Source organism: Dendropsophus ebraccatus, chromosome 7 (genome assembly GCF_027789765.1).
Source record: "Dendropsophus ebraccatus isolate aDenEbr1 chromosome 7, aDenEbr1.pat, whole genome shotgun sequence".
Lineage (NCBI taxonomy): Eukaryota > Metazoa > Chordata > Amphibia > Anura > Hylidae > Dendropsophus > Dendropsophus ebraccatus.
The window spans coordinates 53,678,347-53,703,749 of record NC_091460.1 but is presented as its reverse complement, the minus strand read 5'-3'; the positions used below and the strand labels follow the sequence as shown (position 1 = coordinate 53,703,749).

Sequence of the window (25,403 nt, the reverse complement as noted above, 5' to 3'; positions counted from 1 at the left end):
GAGACCTTAGGTTTTGTCACTGCTATGTTGGAAAAAGTCGGTGACAGACATACTAAGCACAATTCTACAGCTGGCCAAAAAGCTTCGATACCCAGTGGAAGAATACTTGTTCCTCATATAGCCATTTCTATCACTACAATATAGAAAATATAGTTCTAGATGAAAAAGGTAAATGTGCATGTTTACTTTAGTGAGACATAGCCTTTCCCAGACCCTTGTGGTTGTAGCTCTCCCCCCCTACTGTAAGGAACTGTTACAGTATATGCAATTATATGCAAGATAATTGACTGATTGCCTGAAATAAAGTATGGTATGTATGCATAGTTATACTGTTATGTTATTACTTTCCTTATTGATAGAAATTACATTTCATAGTTTATTGACTTGTTTACCTCACATAAAGGTTTCATGGGTATAGTATGTTATTACATATCTTTCCTTTTAAGCTATCCAACAGTAACTGAACCAATCAACCCTTATCCTGAAGAAAAACCTACCCATAGCCTACAAAAAGGTGAGTTAATACACTATAAATGAAATTGTCAAATCTATCTATCTATCTATCTATCTATCTATCTATCTATCTATCTATCTATCTATCTCCTATCTATCTATCTATCTCCTATCTATCTATCTATCTATCTATCTATCTATCTATCTATCTATCCACAGTATCTATCTAACAAAAGGAACAGACATAGTCACCTGGGACAATCCAAAGGTTCTAATCTTGGGCAGAGTCCCACATTTTTCCTGTATTTGCATTAGATTTGTCTGTGTACCTCCCCTGCTTAAACATATGGATAATATTTTGAAGACAGTAACCAGTGTTAGTTTATAGCCATACATTAGCAGTAGTGCTAGAAATAGTAATTAATACATATTGCTAATATTGTCAGATTCACTCATAAACAATGGGGAGATCAAACCAGTGTACAATAGAATTGGTCCAGTTGCCCCTAGCAACCAGTCAGATTCCACCTTTTATTTTCCAAGAAATCTGTGAGGTATGAAATGTGGAATCTGATTGGTTGCTAGGGGCAACTGGGCCAGTTCTACTTTACACCACTTTGATAAATCTCCGCCCCAATATTTTTGGCTTTAAAGGGAACCAGCAAAGGCCAGCAGGTAGTAATCTGGGCAACTCCCCGACCGTGTGTAGTCACCACCCCCAGCCTGTCAGCGCGTTGTCACTCATACCCGCTGAGAATGCTGACAGAGAGCAGGCGAGCTGCACAGTAGCTTTATACAGTGCTCTCTATATAGCTACTGTATGTTCACACTACGTCAAAAAAACAAAAAAGGCGTCTGCCTTTTCTATTTAAAAAGACGTTCATTTTTGCCACAATTTAATTGACTTCAATCAATGCCTTGAAATCAATGGAATGACAGACGTGTGCATTAAGTCATGGATGTAGTCTGCGAGGACATCAAAATATTGATCATAACAATTATTTTCGGATGTTTTTGCAAACAGTGGATGTTATTTTCGAGTTGTTCACACACAGTTTTACTTTTTTCACCATCCTTTGACTGTTTTTACTTTTAAACTCAAGGGACTTTTCAATTAATGACACTCCCAAAGACCAATTAGTCCACCCAAACTAGAATAATGTACCAACAGCCGTCATTGTACTGACAGGTGGCCAAACAGCGACTTCACAGACATTATTTTTTCTTTTCAAAATTTGAGAATATAGCCTATAAATCATTCAGCCTCTGTTTCACACAATGTTTTTTGAAGAGAAAGTACGCCCATATTTTGATAATGGCTGTAATACAATCATTATTTACATCCGTATTTATCAAAATATTACTGTATTATCAACTTAAAAGACGTTTTGTGAACATAGCCTAAGGGTACTATTATATGTGCACTTACACTGTATGCAATCTTTGTAAACGATCAAAACAACAAATGTATTAGTGTAATATGAGGCCTAATGTGTGCAGTCACAGAGTGGCTCACTGCTACATGGAAAAGGTTGTTGGCAATATTTTATATCTTGTATATTTATTGAAGAGGACGACACAAGATTATCACTTATCATATTTCATAAGTCTATGAGTAGGAATGTCTTTGGGCCCCATTTCTTTAAAGGGATTGTCCAGGTTTAGAAAAACATGGCTGATCCCCCCCCTCCCCCACATACAGCACTTGTCCTGTCCTCAGTTTAAGTCTATTGAAGTGAATGGAGCTGAAGTGTAATACCACAAACAACCTGAGGAGAGGAGTGGGTCTGTTTTTGTAAGAAAGTAGCTGTGCTTTTTCCAATCCTGTATAACCCCTTTAAGTGATAATGCTGTAGGATTAGATTAGTATGCAGTGCCATTTAAATATATGTTCTTTCCCTACATTAGTTTAAAATAGATTATATATAGTTCTAGTTTATATTCTCAAAATATTCAGCAATATAAAATGTATTGTGAATTTAACTTCTTATTCTACTTAATTAATGCAGGACAATCTGGAGATAAAAACATTCCTCCTATCTCACCATATGAAGAGACATTCTTTTTCAGACATTCAGAGAGCGTGGAGGTATGTGAAATCGTATACGTCAATGCAAATCAGCTACAATAATAGAATTCAAGCAAACAATACAATGTTGCTGTATAAAATATAATTACAGACTAATGTATGCAATTAAAATGGGTGCAGAATGTTTGGAGTAAAAGTGTGTAAAATAAAAACTGATGTTAACTGTTGCATCCAATCACAGCTCAGCTTTCCAGCTCTTGTAAACTGAAAGCTGAGCTGTGATTGAGTGCTATGGGAAGTTCAAACTAGTTTAGATTTAAAATGATTTGAAAATTCTGGGCCTTTGTGGATTGGAAAGAAATTAAATTAAATTATATCAGTATGTTATCACACTCCATAAGTCAAATAGAATTGAAAAAAAAGCAACAAAAGAGAAAATTTGGGTGCAATTGTAGAAGGGGAACTAAGAGCAGGTTAGAAATTCTATTACGTTGTTATATTTCCATAGTGCATTGTAAGCTGAGAATTAAGGTAATTTTCTTACCTTCATCCTCAGCACCGTGTTCACTAAATCTTCACTTTAATTAATATGTAAATGAGGCAGTTTGGTGCACTGGGGACAAGCACTGATTTGTCCACCCCACAGTGATGTTACTCCAGTGCCGGAGGGGTGCATCGATGCACTGGTTGAGGTATCCCCACCTCAAACGCACCAAACCGTAATTTGTCATTTGCATAAAAAATCTTAATCTTAGATCATTGTGCCAGAGTGGCAGATTGAAATAAAAGTCATATCCCCTGATTCAGAGTAAGATACCCTATTGTATACTGCCTTTACTTAACAAAAGGCTACTGACAGGTCCCCTTTAAATGTCTTGCTTTTCACTTTATTTTATAGTTTTACAGGTTATGCAGCAGGAATATAACAGCTCAAATTTGTTTACCCTTTAGGTTGCAAACGTTTAAAAAATATCTGAACTTGGATATACATGAATCAACATAATGTCATTTTGTCAAGCTTATCAATGGCTTTTTTATAACTATATATTTACCATGTTTTCTAGGACGCCCCTGGTGATGCAATTTCATTTTCTAGCATTACTGATCTAACTGAAGGGATAGAAACCAATACAAGGTAAATACAATGTTTTTTGTCTGACAATATCACATAAAACATCTTTTGTTTAGCATTTGGTTTATATATCTTACATTTTCTTTCACTGAACATCAGTATTAGAGTTTTTTTTAATGACTCTAACATAACAAAATTTATCAAACCAGTGTACAGTAGAATTGGTCCAGTTGCCCCTAGCAACCAATCAGATTCCACCTTTTATTTTCCAAGAAATCTTTGAGGTATGAAATGTGGAATCTGATTGGTTGCTAGGGGCAACTGGGCCAGTTCTACTTTACACCACTTTGATAAATCTCTGCCCCAATATTTTTGGCTTTAAAGGGAACCAATCAGCCCAATTGTAGCATTGTAGCAACTGGAGCATTGTATAAAGCTGCTGTGCAGCTCGTGGCACGTACCGGCAGCTGCTATAGCAGGAGATTTATACTGTAGAAAATGAAGTTTTAATCCCCAGACGTGCGGCAGGCAAAGGCCAGCAGGTAGTCATCTGGGCAACTCCCCGACCGTGTGTAGTCACCACCCCCAGCCTATCAGCGCACTCGGCAGGGATGAGTGACAGGCAAAAAGGTCAGTAACAGGTCCCTCTGCCTGTCACTCATACCCGCTGAGCACACTGACAGATAGCAGGCAAGCTGCACAGCAGCTTTATACAGTGCTCCAGGGAACCAAATCAGCCCAATTGGGCTGATTTGGTTCCCTTTAAAAGTGAGTACAGCATTTGTTCAGCATTTGGTTTATATATCTTACATTTTCTTTCACTGTTTCAATGAACATCAGTATTTAATGACTCTAACATAACAAAATTTTAATACTTTCCCTAAACATCTTACACAATAGGTTTTTTTGTATCCTCTTTCCAATTCCTTCAATTTTCTTTCTTCTATTGCCCTTAGCGTTCTTCCTCGTCCCTTTGTCTTTCTGCTCCTCTTTCTTGACCTTCACCTTCTCCTTTAGCTTTCATTCCAACCTTCACTCTCTTTTTATGTTTCCTTCTTCCTCTTCGGTTTCTTACTGCACCCAATTCTGTTTTTTTAAAATGTTGTATCTACTTTCTAGCATACCAGCTTATTAACCACTTTGTTTCTATTGTTTTTTAAACAGTATTCAAAATATTTATGAGACTAATACAGATTTTTTAATGCCTGGAAGTTCAGAAGAGTGTATATATTCAACATTGGAGGAGATTAATATTCAACTGGCTTTAACAATATCTTCCACTGAGGACGTGCAAAGACGATTATCCCAAGATACCACATTACAAAATGATGTCATCAATCAGAATAAATTGGAATCAGCAGCTCAGAATTCATTAATATTCCAAGAGGACTTGTCAATCTCACCATACGCGTGCTTCTATGAGCGATATGCTTCATTGAATAAAGCTGGTTGGTTAGACAAGCTTTCGCCACATGGGTGAGTAGTATTATTTTGTTTTATTTTGACATTTTTGCAAATCCAACATAGGGAGACACAACATATAGCAGAAGGATTTATCTGAGCCTTGGTGCCTGGGAGTCCTAGAGGTTCATGTACCACGGAAGAAGATATCAATGTTATAAGTGGAACATAATACAATACACAATAACTTATAAATGGCCTAAAAGAAAACTCCAGGCAAAACCCCCCCAAACAAAGGCAGAGTATAGTAGGAACATAATAAAAAAGTGATACTTACCTGTCCTGTTGACCCTGCAGCACATCACCACCACTCAAGGTGACCCACTGGTATTCCTGTGTCTCCCGGTCCTGTGACATCATGACACCACTCAGAAATGCCTGTTCAGCCAGTCAATGAGGAAGGACACCTCTGCAGTCACTGACTAGCTGAGTTGGTAGTTTATGTTGGGTAATGACACAGGAACCTGGGAGATTCAGGAGACCAAATGGTGACATTGAGCTGGTGGCATTGTGACTGCGAAGGCACCGGGACAGTTAAGTATCGCTTCATTATTTTGTTCGCACTACAACCTGCCCTCCCTCCTTTTTTTTTATTTATTTCTTTTTACCTGTGTGCGAAGTTCTCCTAAGTTGTGGTCAATGCCTATTTACAGTATATAAGTTTTCAAGCAGAAAAGCAGAAACTTTTACCAGGCTTTTGCATTTACTTTTGCTTACACTATAATCTGGCACAGAATGATGAATCCTTTGGTATACTATGGTCACTCACAGGGGGTGTTAATTTTTTATATTTAGATCATATTTTGATAATTTCTCATGTTCTTTGGATAAACATCATTGTATAGTGAAACTTCTTCACAATGATGACCTGATTTTGATCCTCTCAAACAAGTGGGCCAGTAAAGGAATCTGTCAGCAAATCAGGTCTAAAGAAAGGGATAGACTCCTCAAAGAGGAGAACTTTCACAAAGGTTTTAGAGTAGCTATTTTCTTCTAAGGCAGGCAGGAAAAAAAGAAACCTATAATACATAGTAAACTAGGGCAAGTGCTCTACAAATGGTCTATACAAAAGTTTAATTAGTTGCAGACTGAGAGTTTTGTCCTTCCGTCTTTACTTTACATGGACTAGGTCAAATGTAATATACAGTGTAATGATAATATCATAACCCCTGCTGTGAACTTTACTGGAGGGCTCTATGGAGATATTTCTCTCTTTACAAACACTGACAGCTGAGAACACCAGGAAAGAGCCCACTATACAAAAGTCCTTATTGAAATTGTGCTGTAATGTTCCATAGAGTCACAATAGGGATACTTCAATTGACATTTTATTTAAACCACAATGGCTCAATGTATGTGGTAGAATAAATTCTGCACTAGCTACATTTAGCCTGTTGGCCTTGACAAAGCTGTAGCAATAAGAAAGAATACATACCTAACATACCCAAGTCCAAAAGAGACCAAACTAGTGTTAAAGGGAACCTGTTACTTCCCTGGAGCTTCACAGGAGCCCTGGGACCTGACAGGTCAGGAGAATAGTGGACTTACTCTAAAATCCTTACTCTTACTCTACTCTACTTACTCTAAAATCCTCCTCTTATCTTCAGGTTCTATTACATAAAATGAATATCTGCCCAATCAGGCTGATATCACACAGTGTAATGAAGACAACTATCAGGAGGAGCTGATCATCATCTGATCTTTGTCTTTCAACATTTGTAAAAATAAATAAATAAATCATCCGCCGACTGCGCATTGCTCCGTGTAATAAGAGGTGCGCTGTTGGCAGGCAATGAAAGTAAATAATAAATAATAAACATATATACTTAACTGCCCCCACTTCCCGGTGTCCTCTTCCCAACTGACAGGATGTGCCACTGAAGCTTCTACACCCATCTCTGAAGTGACAGGCCACTCAGCCAATCACTGGCTGTGGTGCATTCCCATCTCAGTCAGTGATTGGCTGAGCTACCTGTCACTTTAGAGTTAGGCGCAGGAGCTTCAGCGTTGGTTCAAGTCAGCTGGGAAGAGGAAATAGGACACCTTTATTTACTATATATGTATGTGGACACTGAGAAAATCAGGTGGAATTCTGCGGCAGAACTCTCCACCGCAGAATCCCGCCTGCCTTAGTGTACCATAGCCTGTCTATGGGATAGCACACGCTCCCCAGAGCGGAGAGCAGCGGCAGCAGAGGAGCGCGCACTCTCCCATAGAAAAGCAGTGTCACACTGAGGCAGACGGGATACCGTGGCGGAGAATTCCGCCTGAACATACCCTAAAGCAAAGGCTGCACGGATATTGTTAACAATGTCCATGCAGTACTTGCCACATGATAGTTAAGCTGTGTATTAGGGTCTGTAGGCGCTGCTCTAGCAGATTGGCGTTGGCTTATTTGGCAAATCAGGCAGTATATTAGCGCCTTTAATCTATTTTATATCACCATGCTTCAGTACTACCTGTGGCAAGTGCCTGGTCCTGGATAGCTTGATCAATTAGCAAGTGTGTGACCTTGGGGGACTATAAAAAGTGGCTTGACCCTGTGTGTGTTGGTGATTGTTTATAGAGATTAGCTAATTTACAGTAATAATGAAGCAAGGCGTTTTGCTATCACTGTAGCCTGCTCATAAGTCTGCTTCCTTTTAACTGACTGCTGCTCTGTGCTGCTCCTCCGTGGGAGCTAGGAAAAGCTGCATCCAGTCCTGGGAAACTTCGTCCAGTTTTCCAGAACTGAATCCAGCACCTGAGGAACAGCTTCACGAGCGTCAGTCAGTTAAAAGGCAGCCGACTGATGAGCAGCAGTTGAGGGAGCCCAGGACTCTGCGTTGGATGTAATAGGGAGAGCACTTTTCTTTGCACACTGTATTGCCAGGGCTGTATTAACCACTAGGCGCCCATGGTCTGGCGCCCGTGGTAGTCTCCTACCTCCTGTTTAGACTTGCCAGTAAATCTGGTGTCTTTTCGAGGGGGGTGGGGGGTATGGTGGAATTGTTCTGGTCTGGCAGTGTTATCCAGTCACAGTATGGTGGTATTGGTCAGGTCTGGTGGTGTTATCCAGTCACAGTATGGTGGTATTGGTCAGGTCTGGTATGGCGGTGTTATCCAGTCACAGTATGGTGGTATTGGTCAGGTGTGGTATGGCGGTGTTATCCAGTCACAGTATGGTGGTATTGGTCAGGTCTGGTATGGCGGTGTTATCCAGTCACAGTATGGTGGTATTGTTAAGGTCTGGTATGGCGGTGTTATCCAGTCACAGTATGGTGGTATTGGTCAGGTCTGGTATGGCGGTGTTATCCAGTCACAGTATGGTGGTATTGGTCAGGTCTGGCATGGCGGTGTTATCCAGTCACAGTATGGTGGTATTGTTAAAGGGGTTGGCCACTTTATAGTAAAATTGCTCAGTGTACGGTATTAGTAAGTGCACTCACTGTATATACTGACAGCAGCTCCCTTTGTACCTCATAGAGCTAATATCAGGCTCCCCTCCTCCAGGTTGAGCTGCCCTTCTCTGTGGTGTTTTGGTCCATAAGATTGCTTACATGGAGGAGGTTGTGACCATGCCCCGCCCCACCCAGTGTCCACCACTGAGCCTCTATATGTCTATGGAGGACACAGGGGACAGGGCATGGTCAAATGCTCCTCCATGTCAGCTATTTTGTGGACTGAAACAAAACAGAGCAGGGCAGCCCAGCCAGGTGAAGGGGAGTCTGATTTTAGCTCTATGAGGTAAACAGGGAGCTGCTGTCAGTATATACATTGAGCACACATACTAATACTTTGTACTGACCTATTTTACTATAAAGTGGCCAACCCCTTTAAGGCCTGGTGTGGAGGTGTTAAATGTACTGCCTGGAGCAATATGCAGACTGTTTCAATCATTAATTCAATGTGGAAATTTGTTTATGTTTTAAGCAGTTAAAAACCATGAAAAAGATGATTCAGACAATGTTTCTACATGTAGAGAAATGCATGTGGCTGAAACCACTCTCCCCCTTGCTCCCCAAGAAAGGGCGTCTTTAGGCTTAGTGCCTAGGACAGCAGCTATTAATATGACAAAGCTCTTGACAAAGCAAGCAGTGAAACGTGCGTCGAGGCGCGCACAGTAATGGGGGTTTCTGACATTGGTCTGGCACGGGGCATATGATGTGGGCTGATGTGGGTGTTTAGTGGGACTTAATATTTGTGTGCCTGACTGTTTATATAACCTGTAAATTGCTACCTACTGCTATCTACCTCTATATATATCTGTTCTACCTCATTGCACTTGCACTTTATTTGTATCTAATTTAATTTAGGATATATGGTATACCTGAGGTTGTTTTTCATATATATCTTTACAGGTTGTGTGGCACAGTTTATAGATATCTCTATATTTTCATGATATCACTATTTTTAGGTATTTTCTTCAGACCCCATCTATGTAAAATATTACCAGTTTAATATAATATAAGATTATTTGACTTATACTGATTATGTGTCCCACTTGCCCTGAATATACCGGTACCTAGTCCCACCTAACTGTATTTTTATGGGTGTTTTTAAAGGGGTACTCCAGCGTGGGGGCACTTTTGCGCTGGGACTGGGGACAAGGTGGCCGAGGGAAAAGACATCCACTCACCTCCCCGGATCCTGCGGCGGGTCCCACATCGCAGCACTTCGGTGCCCGGCCGCTTCCGGGTGTCTGACGTGGGCCTGAGACGTGACGTCTCAGGTCAGCTCAGCCACTCAGTGAAGGAGGCGGGATCCCGTCCCCGATCCCAGCGCAAAAGTGCCCCCACACTGGAGTACCCGTTTAACTATCTTGGATTTTTGTGTCCGTAAAATGGATATGTAATATATATTTCTGTATGTTGTTTTTATTATTCTTTGTGGGGGTGGAAAATATAGATGTTAATAGCTGTTAACACGACCCTGTGTATTGCACTATTATTTAGATATTATTTGTAATTGCTGTTTCACTTTTTTATTTATTTATTTTCCCTGTTTTCATGGCAGTTGCACACAGCATGACTTTATCACTTTATTTGCACAATGTTTGGCACATGCTTGTGAAATTGTTTATTGTTTTGGGCATCTGAAAGGGTTGGCACAAGTCATCTGGCCACCTATGCCATGATTGCTATTGGCTGAAACTGAAAGGGTCAGCTGTAATACCCTGCTAGAATCTGATTCCATGCTTTAGCTTCATTTCATATCCTATGAAATAGCTAGAGATAGGTTAGTTTGACACTCGCATAACATAGGCACATTTCTGCCCTACATTATGGCCGAAAGTCAATGATGCTGTTAGTTCGGTTCATTAGACTAGATGTTGGGCCAGGACATTTGGCTGCAATACAGGAGAGAAATGGGCCTGTATTATGCCTGTGTGAAACTGGCTTCTTGGTTTAATTTGAACCCGCAGTTTTCTATCTATCCTGCATTTAGTTTATAGACGTTCCATTGCTCCTGAATGACTTCTTGCAGCTTGAAATGTATGTGGTCCAAACACGAAAAGCCAGACCGCTGTGCGGCAACAAGCTGACTTTTTATTTCAACTCTAGCCAGGAGATGAGGCTGCCAGAGACAAAGCAAGCTTAAAAGTGAATTAAATTCAGTTTAAATAAAACAGAAAAACTGCCTGTGGCTGTCAGGTAGGATTTATTTTATAGATATCATGTCATTCGGGATCTACCAAGGCTTAAATCACCGCAGTATATCAGTATGAATCCATCTACTTTTCTAAAATAACAATCGTAATTTATTTATAACATACCTGTAACTTTTAATTTGTTTAAAGTTGAATTCATAAACCAGACTTGTAATTAGACTTTCCTTTACCCAGGGAAAATATTCCATATTACGGGTGGCAGAGGAGTTTATTGACACCCTTTATGGCACCTAGCATACAAGGACCATGTCCTCCTTCCCTAGATTTCTCCTCATATAAACGCACTGCACAGAGCATAAATAGAATCTGTAATAGGGAGCTGATACAGTATAAATAGATTTACTCACATTTCTGTTCCTTTCCCCAACATATATATTACTCACATAGCGATGCTTAAAGGGGTTATCCAGCGCTACAAAAACATGGCCACTTTCTTTCAGAGACAACACGACTCTTGTCTCCAGTTCAGGTGCGGTTTGCAATTAAGCTCCATTCACTTCAATGGAACTGAGCAGCAAAACCCCACCCAAGCTGGAGACAAGAGTGGTGCAGTCTCTGGAAGAAAGTGACCATGTTTTTGTAGCCCTGAATAACCCGTTTAATCTGTTCTGCTGTTTTCAGCCACTTTTCTGCTCTCAGCTGCTGCCCAAGAAGTTCTGTAATTTCTATGTTTTCTATTACTGGTGACCCCCTCTTATCTCTAGCTGCCGCCATTTTGTGCCAGCCTGTCAGTGTGCAGCCATTTTGTGTCAGTCTGTCAGTGTGCAGCCATTTTGTGCCAGCCTGGCAGGGTGCAGTCACTTCAATAACCAGGCAGGTTGAGATACTGATCACATGCTCATGTTGCACCAAGGGAATCTCAGTAATGGCTGTGCACCTTCCCAGCTACAATACACTGCTGTTGGCTTCACACAGGCAGCTCCTCTACTTTCCTATGGGCCAGTGGAATTCCCTAACATATATCTGTCTATTACTGACTGTTATTTGCACAACTCTGCTACCTGGGAAAGCTGGGTGCTTGTATGTGTGACTCAGACTGAAGGGCAGAAGTGTAGATGTTATTTCTGCACAGGCTGTCATGGGATCTCATAACAACATGTATGCTGAACAGGTGTGAGGGGGAGAAATACAGAGATTTACTGAGATAGCAGGAAATGGAGAGACAGAGAAGAGGTAGGGTGAGAGAAGAGGGAAAGAGACAGAGATACTGTACATCACCCTGCTTTCCTAGGTGCAGACAAATCTTCACCTCATCCTAATTCCTGTGAGTGGCTGTAGTTCTGACTACTTTCTTAGCTTGGTTTATCAGCACCTGAGAAAGTTGGGTGGTTGTTATCAAGAAGTGCATTATTATCTCTCTGTATATTTGCATCCCTCTCTGTGTCTGTTCTTTCCCTATCCCTTTTCACCTCACTCTCTGTCTCTCACTTCACCCTCCCACTTCTCTTTCTCTCCTGCTATCTCTGTATATTATGCTCTCTTTCGGTCTGTCTCCATGTTGTTATAAGATCACAATTATCCAACTGTGATGAAAGCATGTGCAGGAATAACATATACACTTTTGCACTTCTGTTTGATTCACACAGACACATCACTGTGTGATGGTAACATTCCCCCTGCAGGCTGAGGCAGGATGGGCTGTGGAGTGTCTGTTGTGTTGTGTGATGTGATATCCTGGGCTGATTTTATTGGCCTCGTTGAGATTAGGAGATGGGAAGTGGGCTGTCATAGCAGCAGTGGGTGTTACTGAGGGGCTGGGTTAGCAGCAGTGGGTGTTACTGAGGGGGCTGGCTTAGCAGCAGTGGGCGTTACTGAGGGGCTGGGTTAGCAGCAGTGGGTGTTACTGAGGGGGCTGGCTTGGCAGTAGTGGGCATTACTGAGGGAGCCGGCTAAGCAGCAGTGGTCGTTACTAAGGAGGCTGGCTTAGAAGCAGTGGGTGTTACTAAGGCGGCTGGCTTGGCAGCAGTGGGTGTTACTGAGGGGGCTGGCTTAGCAGCAGTGGGCATTACTGAGGGAGCTGGCTTAGCAGCAGTGAGTGTTACGGAGGGGGCCAGCTTAGCAGCAGTGGGCGTTACTGTGGAGGCTGGCTTAGCACCAGTGAGTGTTACTGAGGGGACTGGCTTAGCAGCAGTAGGCATTACTGAGGGGGCTGGCTTAGCAGCAGTGAGTGTTACGGAGGGGGCCGGCTTAGCAGCAGTGGGCATTACTGAGGAGGCTGGCTTAGCAGCAGTGGGTGTTACTGAGGAGGCTGGCTTAGCAGCAGTGGGCGTTACTGAGGAGGCTCGCTTAGCAGCAGTAGGCGTTACTGAGGGACTGGCTTAGCAGTAGTGGGCATTACTGAGGGGGCCGGCTTAGCAGCAGTGGGCATTACTGAGGGGGCCGGCTTAGCAGCAGTGGGCTTTATTGAGGACGCCAGCTTAGCAGCAGTGGGCATTACTGAGGGGGCCAGCTTAGCAGCAGTGGGCGTTACTGACGAGGCTGGATTAGCAGCAGTGGGTGTTACTGAGGGGGCTGGCTTAGCAGCAGTAGGTGTTACTAAGGAGGCTGGCTTAGCAGCAGTGGGCGTTACTGAGGGGGCTGGCTTAGCAGCAGTGGGTGTTACGGAGGGGGCCGGCTTAGCAGCAGTGGGCGTTACTGAGGAGACTGGCTTAGCAGCAGTGGGTGTTACTGAGGGGGCTGGCTTAGCAGCAGTGGGCGTTACTGAGGAGGCTGGCTTAGCAGCAGTGGGCTTTACTAGGGGGCCAGCTTAGCAGCATAGGGCGTTACTGAGGAGGCCAGCTTAGCAGCAGTGGGTGTTACTGAGGGGGCCTGTTAGCAGCAGTGGGTGTTACTGAGGGGGATGGCTTAAAACCAGTAGGCGTTACTGAGGGGGCTGGCTTAGCAGCAGTGAGTGCTACGGAGGGGGCCGGCTTAGCAGCAGTGGGCAGTACTGAGGAGGCTGGCTTAGCAGCAGTGAGTGTTACGGAGGGGGCTGGCTTAGCAGCAGTGGGTGTTACCGAGGGGGCTGGCTTAGCAGCAGTGGGCGTTACTGAGGAGGCTGGCTTAGCAGCAGTGGGTGTTACTGAGGTGGCTGGCTTAGCAGCAGTGGGTGTTTCTGAGGGGGCTGGCTTAGCAGCAGTGGACATTACTTCAGGGAACGGCTTAGCAGCAATGGGCTTTACTGAGGGGGCTGGCTTAGCAGCAGTGGGTGTTATTGATGGGGCTGGCTTAGCAGCAGTGGACGTTAATGAGGGGCTGGCTTAGCAGTAGTGGGTGTTACTGAGGGGGCTGGCTTAGCAGCAGTGGGCGTTACTGAGGAGGCTGGCTTAGCAACAGTGGGTGTTACTGAGGGGTCTGGCTTAGCAGCAGTGGGTGTTACTCAGGGGACTGGCTTAGCAGCAGTAGGCATAACTGAGGGGGCTGGCTTAGCAGCAGTGAGTATTACGGAGGGGGCTGGCTTAGCAGTAGTGGGCATTACTGAGGGGGCCAGCTTAGCACCAGTGGGCGTTTCTGAGGAGGCTGGCTTAGCAACAGTGGTTGTTACCGAGGGGGCTGGCTTAGCAGTAGGGGGTATTACTGTGGGGGCTGGTTTAGCAGCAGTGGGTGTTACTCAGGGGACTGGCTTAGCAGCAGTAGGCATAACTGAGGGGGCTGGCTTAGCAGCAGTGAGTGTTACGGAGGGGGCTGGCTTAGCAGTAGTTGGCATTACTGAGGGGGCCGGCTTAGCACCAGTGGGCGTTACTGAGGAGGCTGGCTTAGCAATAGTGGGTGTTACCGAGGGGGCTGGCTTAGCAGTAGTGGGTATTACTGTGGGGGCTGGCTTAGCAGCAGTGGGTGTTACTGGGGGGCTGGCTTAGCAGCAGTATACGTTACTGAGGGGACTGGCTAAGCAGCAGTGACTGTTACGGAGGGGGCCGGCTTTGGAGAAGAGGGTGTGACTGAGGGGGCCAGCTTAGCAGCAGTGGGTGTTACTGAGGGGGCTGACTTAGCAGCAGAAGGCGTTACTGAGGGGGCTGGCTTAGCAGCAGTGAGTGTTACAGAGGGGTCTGGCTTAGCAGCAGTGAGTGTTACAGAGGGGGCTGTCTTAGCAGTAGTGGGTGTTACTGAGGGGGCAGGCTTATACACACAAGGAATGCTGGCCTCAGTAGTTTTAGACCTCACAGGCAAATACAATATGAAACAGGAAGTAAAGAGAATATAGGTGGTAGGGAACATCTCCACAACAGCCACAAAAAAAGATCATATAGCAGCAGAACTTGGCAGGGATGTTTAGATAAGCCTTAGACAGTTGAACAACCCCTTTTAAATAGGTGCAAATTGCAGAAAAAGGTACTGGGAAAAGTTTAATTTATTCCCTCTCAGTGTTTTCTATGGAACCTCAGTATATTTAGGTCCCCAACATAAAAAAGTATTAATATGACATTAAAACACAATGGTGAACATCTCTCTATTTGCGGCTAGAGTGCTCAGTATTTTGTGATCTATACATCCCCTGCCTTCAGTTTTAGATATGTCTTCTCCCATGGGACTACGGTCCTTGTCACCTGGTCACCTAGAGAGTTATTTTCTCTCCCTTCTCAGACATCCCTAGCCATCAGTCACAGCAAGAGAGCCCTATCTCTCCCATCCTTTTCATTGTGCAGAGACATGATTCATTTACTCTTCAGTATACCTGTGTAGTGTGAACTATGACCTGGTGTCAGCGACCAAATGTTTGCTTGTCAGAGAAGTGTCAGATGAACCACAGCCTGCATTCTATTTATAGTCTGCTAGATTACAGGGTTTGTTGAAATACAAGGAAACAATGGGGGGTATAATTCAATAGTGACATTTATGAAGATGAAGTAACGTTTATATCCTTTTTTGTTGTTCAGTAGAGCCTAAAATGTGGCTATATTACCTATATCTGAAATGGATCTGGGGTTGTGCTTTGTTATGACATTACATTTGTATGTTAAGTAATATAAATTTGGAATTATTCAAATGCAATTTTAGGCATTTACACAATAAGACACTGACAACTGACACCTGGCCGTGTCACAAAACGGCAAGTGTCAGTGAAATTCATACCGGCCAGTACTGTAGTACCGGCTGGATGAACTTCATTTGTGTTAAATTGGAATGCGGGCACATGCGAATGTGCCCGCATCCCAATTCATCATTGCACACGATGTAAAGAGCGGCTGGAGCTGCACTGCAGCTGTCAGTTTTGTGCGGCCACTATTCATGTCAGTTTTTTAAGTGGCCACTAGGAATGCCAGCCGGAGTGTATAGTATCTGTATACACTCCAGCTGGGATCCCATTAAAATGAATGCAATGTCTACTTTTAATTAATTACGGCTGGTGTTGCAACTTGTATCAATGACCGCGATTAATTAAAAATATAAGTTGTGTGAACATAGCCTTATACTTTTTTCCCCATACATGTAGCAATAATCACTCTCTAGTGTCTTGTGTAAAAAAAAACAACAACATCTGGGTGGTGGGCATGAGCTATTGGGCATGTGTGGCCTTTGGCTCTGGACTAGAGATGAGCGAAGCTGCCGGATTTCTGGTTCTTTCGAACAAGAAATCTCGGTATCTGACTCCTGCTGTCTGCCGGCTCCGTGCAGCGGGTGGATACAGCGTAAGGAACGCCTAGAAAACTGGGATACAGCCTATGCCATAGGCTGTATCCCAGTTTTCTAGGCGTTGCTTACGCTGTATCCACCTGCTGCACGGAGTCGGCAGACAGCAGGAGTCAGATGACGAGATTTCTGGTTTGTATGAACCAGAAATCTGGCAGGTTCGCTCATCTCTACTCTGGACACATTAGGGGAACACTCTGGCAGGAAATCAAAACAGCACCATGTGGCACCATACAAGAATGTAACTGCAAAATCGAAAAACACAGGGGCGGTTTTGAATTTTATTACACTGCATTTTATAACTTTGTAATATACCTTAACTGTTCTTTTTGACAGTGCTGTACTTATTTCTTTTTCAGCAATTGCATGTTTCAGAAGAGGTGGGTCAAAGTGGATGGACATCACATTTCATACTATTATAGTGACAGGGTAAGTTATTTATCAAACCTTCTCTACTAAACTTAAAGTGGTATTCACATCTAAACTTACAGTCAAGTGGATGTTCTGGGTGTTTAGTGGCTGACAGTCATTATTAGAGATGAGCGAGTACTAAAATGCTCAGGTGCTCGTTATTCGTGTTGAATTTTTCCTGATGCTCAGGTGCTTTTTTCGAATAGCAAACACCATTGAAGTCAATGGGAGACTCGAGCATTTTTGCAGGGGACCAAAGCTTTGCACAGGGAAGGTTACCTGAAAACCTCAGAAAATTATGCAAACACCACGGAAATAGACAGGAAACAGCAGGGAAAGCATGCATGGATGCCTCTGAGGCTGCCTTATCACACCATTACGCCAAATTCTGGGCAACAGCCTGGTGGTGACCCTCAAGACAATTTTGGGCGAGAGCCTGGAGGTGACCCTCAGAAACAATTGGTTTGAAAAAGCACAGTGGTGCACCCCTGAATGACAGTCTGTGACTGAGATTGCAGGTGAACCCCCTAGAATTGTAGTCTGGCACACCTTGGTGGTGAACCCCTAAATTACATACAGTAGTTTGACTGAGATTGCAGTTTACAGCATGATGATAAATCCCAGGATGACTTTTGAAGACTGAGATTGCAGTTTACAGCATGACGATGAACCCCAGAGTGGCTTGGTTAGACTGAGCAGCTTAACCACCCATAAATTTTGCCTGACACAGCATGGCAGTGACAACAGAGTGACCAAGCTAGACTGAGGTAGCAGCTGAACCACCCATAAATTTAGCCTGACACAGCATGGCGGTGACAACAGAGTGACCAAGTTAAATGAGTTAGCAGTTGAACCACCCAAAAAATTTAGCCTCACATAGCATTGCAGTGACAACAGAGTGACCAAGTTAGATGAGGTAGCAGGTGAACCACCCAAAAATTTAGCCTCACATAGCATTGCAGTGACAACAGAGTGACCAAGTTAGATGAGGTAGCAGGTGAACCACCCAAAAATTTAGCCTGACACAGCATGGCGTTGACAACAGAGTGACCAAGTTAGATGAGGTAGCAGGTGAACCACCCAAAAATTTAGCCTGACACAGCATGGTGGTGACAACAGAGTGACCAAGTTAAATGAGGTAGCAGCTGAACCACCCATAAATTTAGCCTGACACAGCATGGTGGTGACAACAAAGCGACCAAGTAAAATGAGGTAGCGGCTGAACCACACAAAAATTTAGCCTGACACAGCATGGCGGTGACAACAGAGTGACCAAGTTAAATGAGGTAGCAGCTGGTTCAGCTGCTGCCTCACCTAACTTGGTCACTCTGTTGTCAACCCCATGCTGTGTTAGACTACATTTTTGGGTGGTTCAGCTGTTACCTCATCTAACTTGGTCACTCTGTTGTCACCGCCTGGTGTGGCACAGGTTGCACACCACAGTCCGTAGGTCATCCTCACTTTCTTTAAAGAACCTCCAGACTTGTGAACATCTAGACCTCTACATGGGAGCTTTACTCTGTGAAACAGTTACTGATCTACTTGCTCTGGCCCTGCGTCTCACTCTGGCCATTGCCTCTTCCAAACAGTTCTGGTGCTGCACTTGTCTCCCCCTCAGAAGCACTGTCTTAACTAGGCTTACCAACCCAGCTTGGGTCAGTCACCTCATCATTCACCAGCTCTTCCTCCAATTCCTCACTTTGCTGCCCCCTCAGATTTACTGCCCTGACAACAACGTCACTGTCTGACAACCGTGTCTCATTATCATCATCTGACACCTCTTGACACACTACTTGCAAGCTCCCACTCTCATCACCCACAGACTGCTAAAGTTTGATATTTTGGGCATCGGGACAGAGCAACTCCTCCGGTTGCCTCTGATCAGTGGTTTGTGACTCTGGGAAGGGTCCTTGAAAAAGTTCTTGGGAGTATACCCTATCTGAATCCCTTATTTCCATGGAGGGGCCAGGCTGGGTTGAAGGAGGTTGAACTGGAGGAGCCACAGTTACTGGAGGAGCCTCAGATAGCAGATAAACCACCCAAAATTTTGCCTGACACAGCATGGCGGTGACAACAGAGTGACAAGTTAAATTAGGTAGCAGCTGAACCACCCAAAAATTTTGCCTGACACAGCATGGCGGGGACAACAGCTGCTACATCATCTAACTTGGTCACTCTGTTGTCAACCTGATGCTGTTTCTTGCTACATTTTTGGGTGGTTCAGCTGCTAACTCATCTAACTTGGTCACTCTGTTGTCAACCACATGGTGTGTCAGGCTGCATTTTTGGGTGATTCAGCTGCTACCAAATCTAACTTGGTCACTCTGTTGTCACTGCCTGGTGTTGCACACCACAGTCCATAGGTCATCCTCACTTTCTGTAAAGACCCTCCAGACTTGTGAACATCTAGGCCTCTACACGGGAGCTTCACTCTGTGAAACAGTTGCTAATCTAATTGCCCTGGCCCTGCTTCTCACTCTGGCAACCCCATTGCCTCTTCTAACCAGTTCTGGTGCTGTACTTGTCTCCCCCTCAGAAGAATTGTCTTGACTAGGCTTACTAACCCAGCTCAGGTCAGTCACCTCTTCCTCCAATTCCTCACTCTGCTGCCCCCTCGGACTTACTGCCCTGACAACTTCACTGTCTGACAACCGTGTCTCATCGTCATCATCCGACACCTCTTGAAACACTATTTGCAAGTCCTCACTCTCATCACCCACAGACCATGAAAGTTTGATATTTTGGACATTGGGACAGAGCAACTGCTCCGATTGCCTCTGATCAGTGGTTTGTGACTCTGGGAAGGGTCCTGAAAAGAGTTCCTGGGAGTATACCAGATCTGAATCCCTAATTTCAATAGAGGTGCCAGGCTGGGGGGAAGGAGATTGAACTGGAGATGTCACAGGTCCACTCCCTTTCCTAGCGAGGGTGGACTGCGTGAAAGACTGAGTGAAAGTATACGCGTAGCTGCACTACAGAACCCAGCAAGCCAAGGTATAGCAGCAGCAAAAATAAATACTGAGAAGACTTTGGGCAATTTCTTTGGGGTCTATGTGGACCACGTGCTGTCCCCTTACTGGCACCAGTCGCTCTGCATAGTGTGCAGCCAAGATGGCGGTAGCTGCACTATGCACTGGTCCCAGCCAGCACCTAAGAGGAGGCCAAACAATTTAGTTGTAGCCCTTAGAAAGACTGTTGGGTTCTTTGTGGATGATTCCTGCCTAACAGACACTATTTTCCCCACCCTAAGCTCATCCAGCCTGCGTCTGAAGCGAGCATCGTGGGACCTGATTCTTATATGCCCGGGTCATGTGATCTGGCCAGCCAATCACTGCTATCAACGTGCAGGGGTTTCCACGTGATGCTAAGAAGTCCTGAAGCCTCTCCTGCATGTTGATTGTATGAGAAAAAGCCTCCAAACATGCAGGAAGAAGAAGATGCCATTGTCTCAAGTATCGCAAGATGCTCCTCTGAGTACCGAGCGCCTCTGAGTACCCTAATACTCGGACGAGTACCAAGCTCGGACAAGCATGTTTGCTCATCTCTAGTCATTATCCTCAGAACTTTTACCACAAAATGAAATATCAGTCCGTTCCCTTCCTCCTGCTCTTTACCTTGATGCCTGTAGATTAGAATGCAATTTCAAAGTGGAAGGTTTCCTTTAAATCTCATTTCATTCTGAATCGCAGAGTCCTATGGATAGTCCCACTTAGCTATATTTGTATTTATACTCATGGAAGGGAAGGCCATCAACCATTAAATAAAACTGCCCACTGGAATCTTAAGAGTATAAAGAGGAAGGATGTCAATCAATAAGTTCCAGGCTATATGGAATCTTTCAAAAATCTACAAAAAAGAAGACATTGTAGAAACAGTCACAGCTGCCCCCAGCAACTGAAGCATTGCAGGTACATTCTGCATAATGCACCTGAGACAGGTCTGTTGCTGGGCAGTCATTGTGACTATTACGGCAGTGTCTAATATCCGAACCAAGATTTTTCACATCAAAGCTGAATCATTTGGATGGTGGATGTACTAAGTTCATGCTGATATGCTGCTGCTACAGGTAATAAGCTAGATTCTTTTTTTCTTGTACTAAATCTGATACCATTACTACAAGCAATGTCTAATAACTGCAGATTGTTGGCTCAACAAAGGTAAAATAATGTAGCTATTGGACATTGCATGCTGGCGAAACCATGCCCGCACATGATGTTATGGCAACATTGTGCAGCTATTGGATATTGTGTGTGGGCATGCTTTCACCAGCATCCAATGTCCAATAACCATCTGTATGTTTATTAAATCTGGATAAATACAGTATTATTTACACAGTACATATCATACAAGGCAATGCTGACAACTATAAATAATAAAATAAAAATATTATAATCCTAAAAGTTCTAACTTTAATTCTTAAAACTTCTTAGAAAATTAAGAATTGACCTATGGCTCGATTACCGGCATTAATTACTCTGATCGCTCGGTCATTTCATTTAATTCAAGATACGTTCAGGATTTGGAAAGCATCATGCTTACAAATTAGATCAAGCGGGCACCAGATGTTGGATAAAGGATGAATTGGACACACAGTAGCCATTAGCGAAAATTGGTATTTGGCAGATAAAGGCATTAAGGAGAGAAAAGAAAAGTAAAGAAAATTGGCAGTTTGGGCATAAATCAATGGGTGAAGATTGTATTACTCTAATGGGATTGGATTAAAAAGTAAAAGTGAATAAGGTTTTCTTTTTATAGAACTCAGCAATGTGTCAGAAAAGCAGTGGTCACTGATCTCACTCCATGTAAACCAGCAGCATTCGACTAGTTGGAAACAGATACATTTATTTAATTAGCTCTGTTACCACAAACCACAATTCATGGCTGTGAACCTATTGTACAGAAGGCCGCGATCCATGAAATTACAGGAATCCTTCACCAGCACATATGCATCTATACAGTGAAATGATAATAGATGCATTTCGCTATTATGAGGACTGGATATTGGTAAAGAAGCAAATAAGATTCATAAAATTATTGTAGAGGTTTTTAGCAAAATTTCTTATAATATTTTTTTTAATTAAATAAAAAATACTTTTTTTCTATGCTCTTTTTTTTCTTTATTTTAACTGTCTGGTGCTAATTTAGTTGTTTGAAATGTAGACATTTGTATCATTTGTCTTTGACCTATAATTTGGTATGATTTTGGAGTAGGGATGGTCCGAACCTGCCGAGGTTCGGGTTCATATGAACCTGAACGTTCGGCAGCAGACTCCCGCTGTCTGCCCGCTCCGTGGAGCGGGCGGATACAGCTGGAGTAACTCCTGGAAAACTTGCATACAGCCTATGGCTATGGCTGTATCCCAGTTTTCCAGGTGGTCCTCCCGCTGGATCCGCCCGCTCCACGGAGCGGGCAGACAGCGGGAATCATTACCGAGGGTTCGGGTTCGTACCATCCCTATTTTGGAGAATTTACCAAGACTAGCAAATCTTACATTGTTCTTAAATAAAATACTGCTAGCTTAAGGGAATACTCTGCAGAAAAAAAATCAACTGGGCTAGAAAGTTATACAGATTTGTAAATGACTTTTATTTATCTGAAGTATTCCAGTACCTATGAGCTACTATTTTTTCTTTCCAGTCTGACACAGCGCTCTCTGCTACCACCTCTATCCACTCTAGAAAATTTCCATTGAAAACCTGCACTGCTCTGTACAGTTCATGTCAAGGACATAGGTGAAAGCAGAGAGCAATGTGTCAGATTGAAAAGAATACACCACTACCTGCAATTACAAAAATCAAATAACCGGTTCAGCGCATTCAGTTTTAAATATAATACTTCAATTCTTATCAACTGCTGTATGTCCTGCTGAAAGTGATGTATTTTTTCTGCTTTCTGCTCTCTTCTACCACCTGTGTCCATGTCAGGAACTGTTCAGAGCAGTAGTAAATCCCCAATTGAAAAGCTCTACTGCCCTGTACAGTTCCTGTCACAGGTATGGGTGGCAGCAGAGAGCACTATGTCAAACTGAAATGGATATACTACTACCTGCAAAGCAACAGCTGGTAAGAACCAGAAGAACTTGAGATTTTTAAATAGAAGTCATTTACAAATCTGAATAACTTTCGAACACCAGTTGATTAAAACAAAAGTTCTCCCAAGAACCTGAAGATGAAGTAGTTTTCATCTTAAAATTAGGCAGTAAAGGGCTGTATGTAAAAGGCATAGAGCCTACTTTAAAGAGGTTACCCAGCACTAAGAAAACATGGCCACTTTTCCCCCTCTCTTGTCTCCAGTTCAGGTGTGGTTTGCAATTAAGCTCCATTTACTTCAATGGAACTGAGTTTCAAAACCCCAACCAAACTGGAGACAAGAGTGGGGCAAAAGTGGCCATGTTATTGTACTGCTGGATAACCCCTTTAAGTTTACAATGGGTAAATTGGAGCTGAAATCTATGATTTATCCCGAGGCACATTCTGCTGAGTCTAATGGTAGCTAGATCTAACTAAAAATGAGTATGTGGGACACTAGTCTTTTTAAATGTCCTTATTAATTGATAACTTCCCTCATAGCATCTATGGGTCTTACTTCACTCAATAGGTGACATTAACATTCCTGAAAAGCTCAATTTATTAAGAGGAGTCAATTTCTTGTATGATTGTATACACATTTCTGAAATAGATTATAGTAAATTTGCCATATAAAGTCTCATTCCCTCCCTTTTACTTTCACAAAACCGTCAAAGGAATAGCAACATTTTGGTGCAAACCCTGTTTTACCCTGTCAGAAAATAAAAGCAGGCGGGGAAATACCCACCGCCCCTCCCTCGGTACAGTAACATGGGATCATTGCTTCTCCCTGGTTTGTTGAACTGGCTTTCATTTTAACAACTGATTTTCTTGAACCAGCAAAAACTCTGCCTGTCACCTCTTTGCTCTCTTACTGTACCTCCAATCAATCCTTTATAAACTCATTCTATCTCTGGTTATCGGGGTTAATGAGAAAAAAGACTCTTATAGTTTTTTTTTTTTTCAATTCCAGGATGTGTTCTCAAGAGGGAAGATTTTACTGTCTGCTGTTCTGAAAACTCAAAAACTTGGTGAAAATAAATTTGAAGTTGTGACATCGCAAAAAACATTGGTCTTTCGAGCAGAAAAAGAAGGTATGGAGTATATCCTGGTAAAAATGATGTTATGTCACCCTGGGTCCCTACAGGTTCTTGCTTCCTCTAGTACATTGTTCCAGAAAAAAATAGTCATTCAATGAATAAATGGTTGCAATAGTGACCGACTGAGAGGGCATTTCCTGTAGGAAAGAAATGTTTAAGGAAATGGGAATGAACAGTAAGGACCAGGAGCTAAATGAAAGGCAATTGCCAGGGATAAGGGTGTTAGTGTGCCTTCTTCTTTCTTTTTTCCCCCCAAACACCTCATATCTAATATTAACCCTTTGAGGACCAGGCCCAAAATGACCCAGTGGACCGCGCAAATTTTGATCTTAGTGTTTTCGTTTTTCCCTCCTCCCCTTCTAAGAGCTCTAGCACTTTCAGTTTTCTATCTACAAGCCATGTAAGTGCTTGTTTTTTACAGGAATAGTTGGACTTTGTAATGGCGTCTTTCATTTTACCATAACATGTATGATGGAATCCCAAATATATTATTTATGAAGATATAAATTGGTGAAATCGTAAAAAAGAATGCAATATGGTAATGTTTGGGGGGTTCCTGTGTCTACCTAATGCACTATATGGTAAAAACGACATGATACAATTATTCTATAGGTCAGCCCGATCACAACCATATGCAGGTTTACGCAGATTCTCTAATGTTATATATATATTTTTAAATGAAATTGTTTTTGTCAATTAATTATAAATAAAATGGGACTATTGTGACGCTTATAACAGTTTTATGTTTTCACCTATGAGGCTGTAATTTTTTCCGCCATGATCTCTAGTTTTTATTAATACCATATTTGTGAAGATCGGACGTTTTGATCACTTTTTATTAATTTTTTTTATATATAATGTAACATTAAATCGGTAATCCGCGCACTTTTTCCCCTATTTTCGTCTACGCCGTTCTCCGTTCGCAATGACGCTTGTTACTTTTTAATAGATTGGACAATTACGCATGCTACGGTATATTATATGTTTATTTGTTTATTTATTTTTATATGTTTTATTTATATAATGGGGAAGGGGGGTCATTTCAACTTTTATTGGGGGAGGGGTTTTGGGGTAGTGTGTTAGTGTTTTTAACTTTTTTTTTTTACACATTTGAAGTCCCATTGGGGGACTTGTACATACACTACTTTGATTTCTACACTGATGATTGCTATGCCATAGGCATAGCATTGATCAGTGTTATCGGCGATCTGCTCATTGAGCCTGTCTGTGCAGGCTCAGTGTGGCAGATCGCCGATCGGACCGCACAGAGGAAGGTGAGAGACCTCCGGCGGGCCGTTTTACCGATCGGGACCCCCGCAGTCACACTGCGGGGGGCCCGATCGGTAAGTGACAGGGGACTCCCCGTGTCACTTACACTTAAACGCCGCGGTCGCGCCGCGATCGCGGCGTTTAAGGGGTTAATGACATGCGGCAGCACGATCGCTGCAGCGTGTCATTACCGGTGAGGTCCCGACTGCTGATTGCAGCCGGCCCCCACCTGCTATGAAGCGCGCTCCGCTCCGGAGCACACTTCATAGCGGGAGAACCACCCAG

The 25,403-nt window shown here is 43.1% G+C and overlaps 1 protein-coding gene across 1 annotated transcript in view; it reads left to right on the top strand.

Moving 5' to 3' along the window:
- Positions 1-25,403, top strand: part of ARAP2 (ArfGAP with RhoGAP domain, ankyrin repeat and PH domain 2) — a 250,653-nt gene that overhangs the window by 8,153 nt on the left and 217,097 nt on the right. Inside the window, exons 3-8 of the mRNA XM_069977501.1 lie at positions 447-514; positions 2,463-2,542; positions 3,547-3,617; positions 4,719-5,030; positions 16,632-16,701; positions 23,723-23,843. Coding sequence (XP_069833602.1) covers positions 447-514; positions 2,463-2,542; positions 3,547-3,617; positions 4,719-5,030; positions 16,632-16,701; positions 23,723-23,843 — 722 coding nt within the window. The remainder of the gene's footprint in view (positions 1-446; positions 515-2,462; positions 2,543-3,546; positions 3,618-4,718; positions 5,031-16,631; positions 16,702-23,722; positions 23,844-25,403) is intronic.